Genomic DNA, 16994 nt, shown 5'->3' with positions numbered 1-16994 from the left:
CCTTTAAAGCTATGTTTTATGTTACCTATATCTTTTGTTCCCTTCATCAACACAAGGCGATCAGTCTATACTACTTATCATTGACCCTGAGTGGACTTTCCCTTTGGGCAGTTGAATTTCCAGTCACCTGTTGAAAACAGTTGAAACAGACGTATGGCTGCGGCTGTCTCCTTGACGGTTTGTTTCTGCCCTGTCCGTAGGGAAATTACTGCTGTTGATAAGAAGGAAAGGGCTGAAGATTATGAGCCTCAGGAAAAGCCAGTTGAACTGGAGATCCCGCCGCTGGTGGCAGTTTTTGTCCCGTACGGCTGAAATCTCTTGGTCTGATTCTGGTGTTTGAGGGCTCTGATTTCGGCGCTACGAATTTTCTTTTCATCATCAGAGTTTTCAGACCGCCGCGATGGTCTAGAGGTTAGAGCGTCCTCCCCACATGCGGAAGACCGGGGTTCGAATCCCGGCCGCGAAAAATCTAAGTCGCTAAAACAGGTAGTGACAGTTCCAGCATCAGGTGTGAATGTCAAAGGTCCTCGGAGATGACCTTAAAAACGGACGACCCCTGTCACAGTAAGTGTGGCATGCTAAAAAAAAAAAAATTTAGGCCTTTGCTCCGAGGACGTCTTAGGTCTGTCGCGGCCGGGATTAGAACCCCTGCCTTCCTAGCTGCAATAATGTAGCCCTATCCAATTTTTTAATTCTGACGTTTTCGGGATAGGACTACTACAATTCCATAGGATCTCCGTAATGGTGCAAAATAATTTTATGAATAACCGATAATAAACTCTATGTATTAGTCCTAAATGTTGTTTACACCAAAAGGAGTACCAACTTTGTGCTCGGGCATGTCTAATAAAGGTGTTTTTCATTAAATATAATGTACAGCATGCAAAATTCTTCGTCTGCTCCGCCATGCTTGTTATCGCGAGATCTCGTAGGTGGATCTAATGAAAAACCTAAACATTGACAATCAGCGCGAAAATGTAGTTACTCGAACCACTTCGACAAAGAAAGGGAAATCATATTGTTGCAGAAAGAATTTACACTCTGCTGTTCGGTTTTTAACTTGATATTAAATTCAAACCTTTTCAATACCGACGAAATAGCTTTCGCCTCCATACTTGTCCATTGATGTAAATACTACCTTATATGGCATATGCAAATGACTTGACAATCGGAAGTTGAAACTTCAGTACATCAAACATGGCGCACAAATATGAATCGAGAAATTGGAATTCATCGAAATTGTTGAAAACGGTAGAATAGAGCCTCACAAATCTTAAGTTGCAGGTTGTAAATTTATATATTGACTAAGAAACATAGAATATCATTTTATTTACGTAAAGAAAGTCAGGAAATGTTTAGAATGAGCGCAAATGTTGCGGGAGTGAATCACTCCCGCATTTGCACCATTACGGAGATCCTAAGGAGTTGTAGCCCTCTCCCTAAAAAAAAAAAAAAATCAGAGAGGGCTACATTATTGCAGCTACTGCCTTCCGTGTGCGGGTGAACGCTCTAACCTCTAGGCCACCGCGGGGTGTTGCTAAAACGCTGAACGGAAGACGGAACGGAAAATATTGTATGCAATAATGTGATGAGGAGGTCAGCATTTTGCATAAAAGGTTTAACATGAACAAGGGAAGCAAGAATTACAGAGAGCGGGACATCATCCACAGAATCCACCATTTCATATACTTCATACTGATGCATATGTATTATGAAATCATTAATCTACCATGAAAAAGAAATATAAAAAAAAAAAAAAAAAAAATCATACCGAAAAAGACGAGAATTATAAAATTTCATATCCAATTAATAAAAGGTCATCTCATTATTAATCTAAATATTAAGATACAAGTATTTAGTTTAGAAATAAACTGCTAGAAGGGGGGGGGGGCATATAAATACACGTGTTCTTTCCATTCTCTACCGATAGATGGCACTGATCGGCTAACACATCTGTCAATACCGACATGTCAGTCTATTTAAAATTAGCCCTTACGTTAAAACTGTTGTACCGCTTGTAAACAAATTCCCAAATTTTTTTATATTAATCATTACAAAGTATTTCACCCCGATTTTTGGTGTTATCTTAGCGACATTGATAACTCCAATTCTTAAATTCTGTTCCGTTCCGCGTTTTAGCAATACCCGCCACCGCGGTGGTAATGATTCTCAAGAAAAACGTTACACAAGATACAATCAATCAATAAGAGTTTTCAGCTATTTCGGTACACTGATATTAATTCACTCTTTTCCACCCGAATCTCCTATGCCGCGTTTTAAATTTTTTATTTAAATCTGCAATAATGGTCTAGAGGTTTGAGCGTTCGCCCCCATGCGGAAGGCCCGGGGTTCGAATCCCGGCCGCGACAGACCCAAGTCGTTAAAACAGGTAGTGACAGTTCCATCGCCAAACACTTGGTATCAGGTGTGAATGTCACGGGTCCTCGGAGATGACCTTAAAAACGGATGTCCCTTATCACAGTATAGGTGTGGCACGCTAAAGAACCCTCATAGCTCAATGGTCGTAAGCACCGAGCAAAGACCTAAATTTGAAGCCCTTCACCGGTCTTGGTGTCGAAAAAAAGAAAGAACTTTAAAACATCAATAAAATAAATAAATGTTTATTCGGTATATACATACATATATAATAATAAGCTTTTAATGCGTAGATCAGAATGATGTTTAATAAAGTAAGCTTTTAGTACGTAAATGAGAATGATGTTTAATAAAGTACGCTTTTAGTACGTAGATCAGAATGATGTTTAATAAAGTAAGTTCTTAGTACGTAGATCAGAATGGTGTTTCACAAAGTAAGGTTTTCGTGCGTAAATCAGAATGGTCTTGAACAAAGTTAGGTTTAGATGACTGACCAATAAGATACGAAAATCTCCGTGTTCCATTTTTATTGAAGACTGTCTATGACATCAAAAAGACTAGTTTTTAATTTATCGTGAGGAATGGTCGTGTAAAGTGTTGAAGTCAAACGTTTGATTTTGATTTGGGGAAAATTTTTTTTATTTTAAATTCTTTGGAAATTTTTAGAATCCACATTTCATAAAACAAGGAATCACGTCAATTCGTGATCACGTGACATTTGTCGAGGAATTCAAACATTTGGTCTATGATTTCCACCTGCAAACTTAAGTTTCCTAAATTGATTTCTCTTCTGCCGTCAGAAAAATGTGGATTTTTAAAGTTTTACTAAAGAATTGTTTATATTTTATTAAGTATTTTAAACAGAAATCATGAACCATGCATTCATACGGAGATAAACTATATATTCTATCATATTTGTAATAAGATATAAAGATTAACATATTTATCATTATTAATCTGATTGACACATATTTTCCCTTAATTCTTAAAACCAAAAAGGTACTGAATGCAAGGTGAAGATAACGAACAGTGATCAATCTCATAACTCCTACAAGCAATACAAAATAGATAGTTGGGCAAACACGGACCCCTGGACCCACCAGAGGTGGGATCAGGTGCCTAGGAGGAGTAAGCATCCCCTGTTGACCGGTCACACCCGCCGTGAGCCCCATATCCTGATCAGGTAAACGGAGTTATCCGCAGTCAAATCAGTGTGCCAAGAACGGCTTAACAATCGGTATGAAACACGTCAGACAGCATTTGACCCAATGATAGGTTGTATTGACGAACTAGATCGTTATAACGACCATAGAATTTGCGAAATGCTGACTTCAATCGAGACTGTTGAAATCCCTGTACCATCAACTTGTTTGTCAGTAGCTTACCTCGATTTAAAAACTGACTATACCCAGAACATAGTAGTAAAGGTTCGAGGAGGTGAAATGATATAGAAATCCGGTCCTACATCTTGTGTTAGAAACTATGCCAGAAATTGCATGTTTTTTTTCCCAATAAACGGAACTATAACCCTCTGCTCTACAATATTTCCCCAGAGTGCTGCAGCTTATCGTGTGCGTAACCAAAACAAATGTAGTTTTCGCATTCATTATATCTTGGCCTGGTGGAAGTTATGATTAATAAGTCCAAACTCAGGCATCCCGTGGGGATCCGGGTTAGAATAGGTCCTCAGTAGCCCCTTGCTTGTCGTAAGAGGCGACTAGATGGGGCGTGTCCTTCGGATGAGACCGCAAAAACCGAGGTCCCGTGTCGCAGCAGGCGTGGCACGATAACGAACTCTCCCTGCTCAATGGCCATAAACACCGAACATAGGCCTAAATTTTGCAGCCCTTCACCGCAGTGGTGACGTCTTCATATGAGTAATATATTCTAGAGAGGGACGTAAAACAATATTCAATCAATCAATCCAAACTCAGGCAATTCAATTAAATTATGGTAGGAATTATTATTTTAAAATTTATTTATGAAAATACTTATACAGATGCAGGGACTTGTTTCACCCTTAGCCCTCCAAAGAACCCAACGATACCAAAATAGTAAGGTATCTTATTCCATTTCCCTGTTGCATAATGTATTTGACCACAGTTAAGATTATTAATGCGAGTTCAATATTTTCCTTGACTATATTATGTAGGGCATATTTGTGCACCGATTTTGTTTCCGGTGCAATATTTTATTACACCGCAAATGAAGGAAGTTATAAAAATGGAATGTTCCAGTAAAATGATCATATGGACAGAAATACGGATGTACTGCGAACAACTTTCAGATGATTTAGTAGGTACTGAATTTCTTATAGCGTAGAACTGTAGTTTAGAAGGGAAGACACTTGTGCAATAAAAAAAAATCGTTTAATCAATACTTCAAAATTTAGAATGTACATTTCAAGGCAATGCACACGTTAAGTTTGTGTAAACAAGATCTTGTCTGCTTAATGATAATCTACGTATCACACAAAAACGAAATACACTAGCGAGCCTTCGTTTGAGAACAGGAATAGTTTTGATTGATTGATGTTTTCCGCCACACTCAACAATTTTTCAGTTATATGGTGGCGCCCAGTTTTTATTAGTGGAAGAGAAAACCCAGATACAATGTACCTGGAAAGAGACCACCGACCTACCGAAAGTAAACTGGGAAACTTTCTCACTTACCGGCGTGAGCGGGATTCGAACCCGCGCCGACAGAGGGGAGAGGCCGTGTGATTTTCAGCGTGATGCTCTAACCACTCGGCCACGGAGTAGTTTTGTTTTCTGATCAGCGAGGGATGCTACTTGGGCCACGGTCTGTCTGTAACTCTTGGGCTTACCGATGAAATATCAAACTCGCCAAAATCCTGCTTACCAAAATGAATGACGAAGCCCATTTCATTTCTTTATTTCATTAGATAGTAGAAAGATTAATGAATGGATGGATAGATACAAGATTCAGCAAGTTTCAAAAACATATTTTGATCTGCCGTTAAATGTACTGAGTTAACAATTGCATAGGTCAGATTTGCAAATCGTCGTTGTTTTTTTTCTCCATTGATGAATTCATATTTCTATATACAAAGCAAAGGCGGATCCAGCGCCGCCGCCCCCCCCCCCCTCCCCCCCCCCCCCCCCCCCGTTTGAATTTTTTTTTCATTACCAAAAAAAAATTACAAACGCCCACAAAAGAGCAAAATATACGTATGTAGACGTTATATGTTCATTATCTAAATGAAAAAGAACCCACTCTCTTATTGGCACAATTTCATTAGCTTCCGGGGGCTTCGCCCCCTGCAACCCCAGCCTTCTACCCCCCCCCCCCCCCCCGGTTATGAAATTCCTGGATCCAGCACTGCAAAGGGTGATCAAACATTACCAAAAGAACATTTACACTGCTAACTGTTTGAGCAAATAGTCAGCTGGAAACTTACTCTCAGGGAGTGAATTTAATTTATCAACACCAAGCTGGTTTCAGGAAAGAATTATAGTTTTTAAATCGAGGCAGGCTACTGACAAACAAGTTGATGTTACAGGAGTTTCAACAGTCTCCTTTAAAATCATTATTTCGCAAATTATATGGTCGTTATAACGATCTAGTTTCAATTGCCAATACAACCTGTCATTATGTCAAATGCTGTCCGACATGTTTCATGACTATTGTTATCTACACTCTTATCTGATCAAGATATAAGGCGGTTTGTGACCGTCGAACTGGGGAAGATTGATCGATTAAATATTGTTTAACTTCCCTCTCGAGAATCTTTCACTCATATGGAGACGTCACCACTGCCGGTGAAGGGCTGCAAAATTTAGGCCCGAATTCGGCGCTTACGGCCTTTGAGCAGGGAGGGATCTTTATCGTGCCACACCTGCTGTGACACGGAGCCTTGGCTTTGGGGTCTCATCCGAAGGACCGCCCCATTTAGTTGCCTCTTACAACAAGCACGGGGTTCTGATGATCTATTCTAATCCAGATCCCCACGGGACTACTTAGATGTAGTAAATATACATGTATATGCATAACTATATATAAAGCTTAAGAAAAGAACATTAAAATTTTTAAACACATGATCATATTTTCTCTTCTCCAACGTTATTTTTAAAACATGAAATAGCGATGAAACGTTTTGATTTAATTTCTTAATTGTCAGAAATTGTTTCCTGTTGTGTCGTCAATTCAGTGCGCAATTTCGATACTTAAAGAAACAATACTGCATTACATGGTTCATTTCGGTTTTCTGCAGGAGACCGTTTTGTTATGAATTTTTGTCGAATCGTTTTGTTCTTAACACCCTTGTTAATTCATGGGAAGCCTACAGTTTTAAGGAAATCTGCAAAACTATTATCAGGTATGAAAAATAATTCTTATTGCAGGAGTTAGCTAATAATTTCGTCTCCTAGTTTAAAAAACCGCAGGGTTAATTGTGACTTGGAAATAGGTCTTGTAAACATCGTGTAACAACAGGTGTCTCCGTTGTTTCGTTTTCAGATACAGGTTGCAATTTCGTGTCCATTCGTATGTGGAATTAATAGTACATGTACCTATTCCGAAAGGCACACCCATTTATGTGACGAGTTAATATTGGTGATCAGAAAAGCGGGGCATTAATTTTCCTCACACGCATCACATAGTTTTGTAAAGGTGCTGCACGTCTCATGTTAATTTCCCTAAAGGTGTTGCATGAAAGATCAATAAAATTAAGTTAATCAACTATATGATAAAACCAATTGGAACGTACGTGTTGATTCAAACATTTTTGAAAATAAGTTTAAAAGACGTGTATTGACAAAATTTACCAAAATAATCAAGTTAAAATCAAGCAATAAGCGATTTATATGATTTTTAGCGTTAAAATGGAGGAGTATCCCCGAATTTCAGAAAAACTGGCTCCGTGAAACAAATTAAATTTGGCATGAATAATTTTATGTTCTTCCGAGTTTTCCGCTAAAATAAAACTGTCACTTTAAAATTTTGTTTCACGGGGGCATTTTTTTTTTGTAAAATGCAAAAATCGTAACGACTTCACTGATATTATTTTCATCTTCACCTGTACGTTAGTTTTCCTTAGAAATGTATGAGCTACTGCGTGGTTCAGTGGGTAAGGTCGTCCAATTTAATATGTGAAGATGAGTCCTTTTTTAAAACGACCGGTTTCGAATCCCCCCCCCCCCCCGAACACAATTTTGTTTTTCATATTACGTTTTCCATCTAGATTTTTTTCTTAATTGAAACACACTTCTAGTTTTTATAAATGTTTCAGATCAAATATCTTTTTATTACAATGTGCCGAGTTTGAAATAAGCTTCCAACCTGGACACCGTTCAGTTTTTGAATGGGATTCGCTTTAAATACGCTGAATACAGCATGCAATACCTGTGTTTTAATAGTCAAGCTTGCTAACGAGAACTTGTATGTTTTTCTGAGTGAAAGGTGTTGACAAAGGCATAATATGGTGTCTTTCACGAAAAACCGTTGTGAACTTTGCAAAGATCTGAAAGAAAAACTTTGAAGGCCAAACAAGGTAAATAACTGTTAAACAGTTTGAGTGGATACGATTTTATGTATTCCAGTAGGATATTGCTATGGTGAATTAATGTTTTCAGGTGCATATAATTTTGTTGAACTGTATTAATGTGTATTAAACTTCCCATATTTTGTTTGTGACCAGAGTCATGTACAGTTGCTAACTGTTGGTTGTAGAAAATAATACATACAAGTATAAGAGGTTTTAGACTGTAATAGTATAGAATAAATATTTGATACACTATAGCATGTAACTGTATACACGCTGATTTTGACTACGGATATCTCCGTTTACCTGATCAGGATATAGGGCTCACGGCGGGTGTGACCGGTCGACAGGGGATGCTTACTCCTCCTAGGAACCTGATCCCACCTCTAGTGTGTCCAGTTGTCCGTGTTTGCCCAAATATCTATTTCGTATTGATTGTAGGAGTTATGAGATTGATCACTTCGTTATCTTCACCTTTCATACATTGTCTCTGATACTCAGATTAAAAAAAACCCACAATTTAATTTTCACGATTTTATTTTAAAACTATGTTTATACTATATGTATAATGTATTGACACATAAAATGTATTAGGCTTGCCCTTAGTACTGGGGGATCCTACGGGTATTTAAATGGCAAATACGCAATAAGAGTATAAATATGGATGAAGGTCAGTTCTACATCACGAGTGCTGGTACCGAGCTCCGATTAGGGAAAATTCCCGCTTAGGTGCAACACCCTCTCTTAAAGACCAGATGATGGACCTTGTTAGAATGGGTACTAGGTATTATAAGTGAAACATTATTTTGACACAATAAAAGAGTTTCTCCTTTTTTCTTTACGAACTCAAAAGTGATAAAACAATTAGATAGATTACATGAGCAATATGTTTGTTCCAGCTGGCAAAGCTTGTAACCATAGGTTCATTATTACAGCTGTATTTTAAAGAAATACTAGCTGTCATTTTGGTGTCGAAAATTTTTTGATACGATATTGAGATTTAATGTTTCAATGAGAGAAATATAAGGTTGATGATTTTTTTTAACTTTTAATATTTGTGTTAGAAAACCTATCTCGAGACTCTGAATGACGCAAAATTACATTATTGTCTTCCCGTGCAAAAATTGATTTCAATAAATATAGAATAGAACCAAAATCGTTATTTTGATAAAATCTTTAAACTTTTGATTTATCAATGACTATGGTTAAAGTTGCATACAAATCAATCATATAATAGCACATTTTTACAACAAAACAAAATTTTCAGATTTATAATTAATATTACTTTAAAAACCCTTGATATACTATTGGTCAAAATAACCCCCAAATGTACACCTAAGGAAATCAACTCAACTTTATGACAAACGGGATGATTTCAGCTTCTCCATCGTCAACTTCCCACATTTATGTAGCAATATTCCATTATCACCTGCATATGGTGTTTATATCCCTCAACTGATTCGATACACAAGAGCTTGTTCTGCTTATGTTCAGTTTTTAAATATTTCCACGTTCCATTTTTATGGGAGCTGTTGCCTATGATGTTTATATCTCTCAAATGATTCGATACGCAAGACCGTTCTTGGCACACTGATTTTGACTACGGATAACTCTGTTTAGCTGATGTACATGTAGTTATATTTGTATAACTTTGTTCTCATATGATTATATAATTTTGTATTTCTCTTAGAATTTTTTATACTTCGTTTGCGGGGGGGGGGGATATACTGGAATCACTTTGTCCGTCCGTTTGTCCGTATACGCAATTTGTCCGAAGTTTATTTCTAATACCGCTGGACATATTTCATTCAAACTTTATGCACATCTTCTATATATTATGTAGTTATGCATCTCCTATTTTCATTGAAATATTTTAACAGTTATAGAAGTTACGCACATTTTCTTTTCATTTTGGGGGTTGCGCACTTTGTCCAGAGTTTATTTCTAATGCCGTTGAACAGATTTGATTCAAACTTTATTCTCATCTTATATATATAATGTAGTTGTGCATCTTCTATTTTCATTGAAATATTTTAACAGTTATGGAAGTTACGGACATTTTCTGGTTTGGTTGTACTTGTAGTAATAGACACAATTTGTCCAGAGTTTCATCAACAAATCTATGTGATATCTGCAATCTTGTGACTTCTCAGTAAACCATAAAGTGGCTCATGTGTGTTGAATACTTATTTGTCAGATAGTATTTATAATCTCAACTATCCCTGGCAATGGGATTCATAGTAAACTGCCTTTATTGCAGCTACTTAGAGTTGTTATACCAGTGGGAAAGATTACAATAATACCAATACTTGAGCTAATGTGATTTATTTACTGACAAAATCAATGACAAAGTAAAGTTGGCATAACATAATGATCTTTAACAAAGTGAATATAAACTAAAGACTAGAAGAGTTGACCAGGGATTTGCAATCATACAGCCTAAAATGTGCCAATTAGTATTCATTGTTTATATTAAGCATATTTTTGATATTTCATGTACTGCTGTACTGTAGAATATACACTTCTGCATTCACATTGATTGCCCTGTAGATAATGTGAAAATATCCAATGTTCTTGCATTAAATATTTCCCGTCATCTTATATGCCCCGCGGGGGGTATTAGTCCCATTAGGACAGTTCTAGTTTGTTCTTCTACATCCTGCGAGATGTAATAGGGAATATATATTGTTATTTAGGTGGAGCTTAGTCAGGGCCCCATCCCTGGCAGCTTTCCACACCTTTTCTTCTTCTATCGTTTGGTCTATTTATTATATGTTATAGTGATAGGTCTGGTAAATAAAAATGTCATAAGCCGTAAAAAAAAACAACAAAAAAAACCAACAACCAACAACTCTGTTTACCTGATATCAAGATATAGGGCTCACGGTGGGTGTGACCGGTCGACAGGGGATGCTTACTTTTCCTAGGCACCTGACCCTACCTCTTTGGTGTCCAGGGGTCAATGTCCAACTATCTATTTTGTATTGCTTATAGGAGTTAATATCACAACTATCTATTTTGTATTGCTTATAGGAGTTAATATCACAGGGTCCTCGGTGGCCGAGTGGTTAGAGCATCGAGCTCAAAATCACACGGCCTCTCACCTCTGTCGGCGCGGGTTCGAATCCCGCTCGCGCCTGTAAGTGAGAAAGTTTCCCACCTTACTTTCGGAAGGTCGGTGGTCTCTTCCCAGGTACATTGTATGTGTGTTCTCTCTTCCACCAATAAAAACTGGGCGCTACCAGATAACCGAAAAATTGCTGAGTGGGCGGAAAACAGCGATCAATCAATCGTAACCTTCACCTTTCACTGATCACGTGGTGAATTAACTCAATTAAATGCTAACGCTCACGCGGGGAAGCGTGCTTTTATGCATCAGTAGCGTGGCTTTCATTTACAAGAAACATTACATAGTGTAAACAAAGGCGCTATATGCAAGGTGAAGATAACGAACAGTGATCAATCTCATAACTCCTACAAGCAATACAAAATAGATAGTTGGGCTCATGTCTTACTCCGTGGCGGTCTGACACATGATATAGACTGTAATATTTTCCCGCTGTCTTTAGAATTATTCGTGAATTTAACAATGAAGTTGTTTATTTTTCCTGTTCAGTGGATAATTTCAATTATTCATACTCTAGATACTTTATGAGTATTGCTATGAGTGTATAGTACATGTAGACGGTCCCCATACGAAGTGGCTATTTCGCACGACGGTCATGCGTACACATACACTGTAGACGTAACCGATATAGAACACATGCTAAAGATTTGCGTATATGGACAACACTACTTAACCGACGGTCGTGTCAATTGTTTCATCGGTTAAATGATTTAAAATGATTCTACCAATCCGATTTACGAAAATATTTTCATTAGAACAATGACCTTGAGCAAAAATATGAATTCCTCCAGCATTTGACAGATGTTCAACAAGAATAATGTTTTAAAGTAGGTTAATATATGCACATCACTATGGATGAAGGTTAAGAAAAGAACAACGCAGCGCCCCTAGCTATCATCGAGGTTAAATTCAAGAACGATAATCGAAATTGCGTTAAAGAGAGGTTTTAAAATGTTATATTGAAACTTCCAAAAAAATATTTATTTCAGAGCATGCCTATTTTATTTGTTTAATGTTATATAATGATATATTTTCATACCCGCTTTGCTGTTTTTAGATTTCAAAGGGATTACAAGTAGTGTTTTGTATAGATTTGCACTAAGCGTGAATTCTCCATGTTCATGATTATCTGTCCATAATTTTGGAACAAGGCGAAATAAATCAAAACTACTTTGTATATTTGCTAAACATATTACGGTGAGTTAGTATGCTAAGTTTGGGTTCATTTCGTGAACACGGACTTGGGACGAAAATGCGATTTTACCTGATTTTTACGTGGAACCATACTTAATTATCAAACACATGTACATATTTCCTCTGTTTTGTTATTTTTAGAACATGAAATAGCGATGATAGAGACATTTTGATTTAATTTCTGAATTGTAGTTAATTGTTTCCTGTTGTGTCGTCGACCAAGCGAGCAATTTCGATACTTAAAGAAACAATACTGCATTAAATGGTTCATTTCAGTTTTCTCCAGGAGACCGTTTTGTTATGAATTTTTGTCGAATTGTTTTGTTCTTTACACCCTTGTTAATTCATGGGAAGCCTGCAGTTTTAAGGAAATCTGCAAAACTATTATCAGGTATGAAAAATAATTCCTATTGCAGGAGTTAGTTAAAATTTCGTCTCCTAGTTTGAAAAACACAGGGTTGGAAATAGGTCTTGTAAACATCGTGTAGCAACAGGTGACTCCGTTGTTTTCGTTTTCAGATATACAGGTTACAATTTCGTGTCAATTTGGAATTATTTGTATCTATTCGGAAAGGCAAAGCAAATTATGTGAGGACTTAACATGCGAAAAAAGAAAAGCGGTGCATTAATTTACTCACATGCATTACAAAGTTTTGTAAATGTTAAAGATCATATAATGGGTTAAATTTGGAGAAGTGCTTGTCAGAGTAGATGTCGATAGATATTGTAAGTAAAACATAAAATCTTGACACATTAAAACAATCTTTCCTTTTGTCTTTACGAACTCAGAAGTGATAAAAGAATTCGATAGATATGTTACGTGAGAAATATGGTTCCAGCTGACAGAGCTTGTAACAATACGTTATTGTATAATCTTTATTCTCACTAGGGACTGATTCACGATTTTATCCAAAATTTTGTTTTTCACTTTTAATGATCAAAATCTACTGTCTAATGTGTTTTAACGATTTCACATGAAAATCAAGGTTATACATCATCACAGCTCATTTTAGAGAGATTATTCATTGTTCTGTAAACAAAGATTGTGGTATGCTATTGGTTACGAAATTTAAAAAAAAAATGGATATCGATCTAAGTTTATCATATCTTTAACATTTCAAGCATTTTTGGGGTAAAATGTGTCATCTAAAAGTTAAAATTTGAGACTATGCAAAATTAAGATGCATTATATTACAAAATCAATATTTCACTTGTTTGTTTGTTTACATAAAAAGACTCGAGTCTTTGTTTACATAACACATATTTAAGGCTAAAATATTGCTTTCATTCTTGCATTCAGAAGGTCAAAATTTTGGCTGTCAACATTAAATGAGTTATATTTCTAATGTGTAACATCAAAAATGAAAAATATTTTTATCAAAAATCGTGAACCAGTCCCTTTAAACTATGGTCAGATAACCCCCTAATGTACAACTAATGCAATCAACGCTTTTTCAAATTATCGGAAACCTGAACAGTTAAATATATATCTAAATCTTCAACAATGCGACAATTCTTTATCCCGGACGAGTCTCAATTCTGCTCTGGGTCTGAATACCCCAAAATGCTATAAAAATCAACAACATAATTCAAGGATTCACAATTCATTTAGAATTACTTACAGTAAAATGTATCTATATTGGATTCTAAAATTTAGCAGCATTTCGTTCACTGTTCGTTATCTTCACCTTTCATTGCAAGATCTCAAAAAATCTATCAATACCTCACGAAAATATAAACTTCACCGAAGGAGAAACTCAGACGTACTGTGCCAAAACATGTCAGAAGTGGTGTAAATCAAATGTGGATTCTCAAAAACTCCAGAGAACTTTTAGTAGATTTAACATCAGAAAAGATTTTTCAAACTCAATAGCATCAAAACCTATGACTTTTCAACACTACCATTCTTCACGATAAATTAAAGATTAGGCTTTTTACCTTCATAGACAACTGCTCCCATAAAAATGGAACGTGGAAGAATTGGCGTCTTGTGATCAGTCAACCTAAAAAAAATTACTAGGTTAAAAATCAATCTGATGTTACACACAACAAGTATTCTGAAGTTGATTATAAAAAATGCTGAAGTTATTCATTAAAACTACCTACGTAATATTCGGAAATCGCTTCTTCCACCAGTCTGTTGAAATTCCCATGGGTAAAAATTGTGTTCCTTTATTAGCTGACCCGTTTGTATTCTTATGAGACAGAATGTAATTTTAAAAAAAACTTCTACACGAGAAGAGGAAATCTCTTGATGTGTCCTACAACCTCAACATTAGGTACATTGACAACGTTTTATGCATTGAAAAAAGTAATTTATAGTTTTTGACGACTCGATATTTCCCAGTGAACTTGAATTAAGACACTATAGAGTATTCCACATCTGTTTTATATTTGGACATTTTACTCAACATAGACCTCTTAACGGCAAACTAACGACTCATTTTTATGACAAATGGAACTAAGGGATGACTGAAAGTTGTTTGGAGTGGGTTTTTTTTTTTTTAAAAGAAGCCACGTCTGCTTTACACCACTTTTGGATATGTTATGACACAATACGTCTTAAGTTTCTTAATATTTGCATGAGGAGAATAGTACGTTATACGGCACATGAGGTTGATCACCATTTCTTATATGTACTCTTGTCGTCCTAAACACTTTGTCTAAGGCGTTGTAAAATCATTGATGAGGTATTGTTTGGTACATGCAGTGACGCCATCAAAATTAAATGGAACAACAATGACCGTGCCACTGAGTTCTACTTCTCCGAGTATGCACAGTTGTGATAACTGCACCTCTACAACAAATGATACCTGTCACGGATGCTTGCTGGAAAATCAACAGACTGTCGAGAACAGCACCGACACAACCAACTCAGAAACATCAATGCTACTAACCAAGAAAGAAATAGGTAACTTCAAAATAATTGAATGTAGTAGTAATTATAGTAGTAGTAGTAATTTATTAATTGTCCATGTAACATGATGTCATTTTCTTTTCTAGATATCGTAGAACCATCAATTGTTGCTGATCCAATTTGCGCGTATTGTCAGAATTATGAAAATATAGATGATAAAGCCGTTTGTGAAAAAAAGTTCTGTACTGGTTACAGTATTAAATAAACACGATAAACTCTTGTTAGTTATTCCTTACATATCTATTATTATTATTTTTTGTATCTCGACACTGTTGATTTAACAAAGTGTCACCCCGACTTTCCGGATCATCACACTGAGGTTTTCTGATTTCGTCCCACCACTCTCCGAAAATGATGACATCACAATGTATTAACGCAAGTTTCTTTTTCTAGAAAATGTATGGAATAGCAGGGTTCGAAATTAACTTTTTCAAGCACTAGTCCGTACGGACTAGTCACTGTTGATGTTCACTAGTCCGCAAAACATTTCACTAGTCCGTCCAGTACATCATATTAAATGATCTTCATTTTATTCAACAGTATTTAATGAAACCAAACACATCACAGTTGCAATCAATTTAATTTCTGACACGTACAGAAGAAAGAGACCACCATATTTTATTTCGCATTCAAGATCTTCAGAAACATACAATATTAACCTCCGAGTTAATCCTTTTATAAACATCCATAAGTGCGACATTCCTGTTGTTTTGGTGCTCAGATCTTAGAGCCACAGGAGTTCGAAATTTTATCAATAAAGTCAATAAAATTCACTCGATTGACCAAGTCATGAGCTATAGTGTTATGAACTACTGTGTTAGAGTCGCGAATGACGAGAACATGTGCGCACAAACGTGCATGTTCTCAGACGACACTACTTGCAATTCTTGCACCTAGAATATGTTCTCGTGATGTGTACTCGGCATTCGGAATCGGCAGGAATTTGACAATTTGTGCACGTTCGAAGAACGGCGGTCTCGAATGCACTCCATGTGTTTGGAAGCTCAGGATGTCATAGTCACGCAAACACTCAACCATGCAGGTAATTAATCGACCATAAGTTCAAACATCTAAGAGACTCGGACAAATCTTGCTAAAAATCTTTACCATATTCAAGATTAATTTCCGGATTTTCACTAGTCCGTACGGACTAGTGCTATAGAGAGTTCATTAGTCCGACACGTTTTTTACTAGTCTCGGACTTACGGACATGAGTTAATTTCGAACCCTGGAATAGTCACTTGAGTGCGGTTTCATTGAAAAGTAAAGCCGTAGAATGCTTAGGAATGGGTGCGAAATATTGTTTACAGAAACCAGATACAATAAATGAAAGGAAAATGGATATCTCACCACTGGGCAGAATATTCTGGTCATCCGTGCTCTCTACCCTCTTAGTACTTAAGGAGTTCGACAAAATTTGGACTACAGAAATAAAGTGCTGAATACAAATTCCAAAGGCACCAAATGCAAGAGCCGAATTGCCTACATGGCGGAAATATGGCATTTCCCACAATAAATGAAGGTGTGACTGGAACAATAGAAAACTTCGGTCATTGATTAACGAATAGAAAACTACGTACACGCATTAAAGTAATTCCACCCTCCTGTGATGTCATCAGATTTTGCAAAATCAATGATTTAATTTATATTTATGCATGATAGGAACATATAGTTTGTTGGAGTATTTTCCGATAGTTATTGTAAAAAAATCTTGTTAAAAATAAACTATTTGAAAATCTAAGTTATAGATGAATAATCAATGATACGTTTCAAAATATTGAATCCAAGGGCAATAACTCTGTTTCCATTGATTTCTTTATCAAATCTATTATGCGATAGATTTCCTTTATTTTTTACAGACATTTTGTATATTTTTG

The 16994-nt window shown here is 36.3% G+C and overlaps 1 protein-coding gene across 1 annotated transcript; it reads left to right on the top strand.

Annotated features, from left to right (window-relative positions):
- Positions 1-4599: 4599 nt before the first annotated feature.
- On the top strand, positions 4600-15322 carry LOC125679721 (uncharacterized). The gene is made up of 3 exons (XM_048919166.2): positions 4600-4675; positions 14911-15111; positions 15204-15322. Exons 1-3 carry the CDS (start codon positions 4600-4602, stop codon positions 15320-15322), a joined length of 396 nt encoding a protein of 131 aa, XP_048775123.2.
- The last annotated feature ends 1672 nt before the right edge of the window (positions 15323-16994 follow it).

Source organism: Ostrea edulis, chromosome 2 (assembly GCF_947568905.1).
Source record: "Ostrea edulis chromosome 2, xbOstEdul1.1, whole genome shotgun sequence".
Taxonomy (NCBI): Eukaryota; Metazoa; Mollusca; class Bivalvia; order Ostreida; family Ostreidae; genus Ostrea; species Ostrea edulis.
Note: the sequence above shows the minus strand (reverse complement) of the source record. Positions and strands in the feature narration are given on the sequence as shown.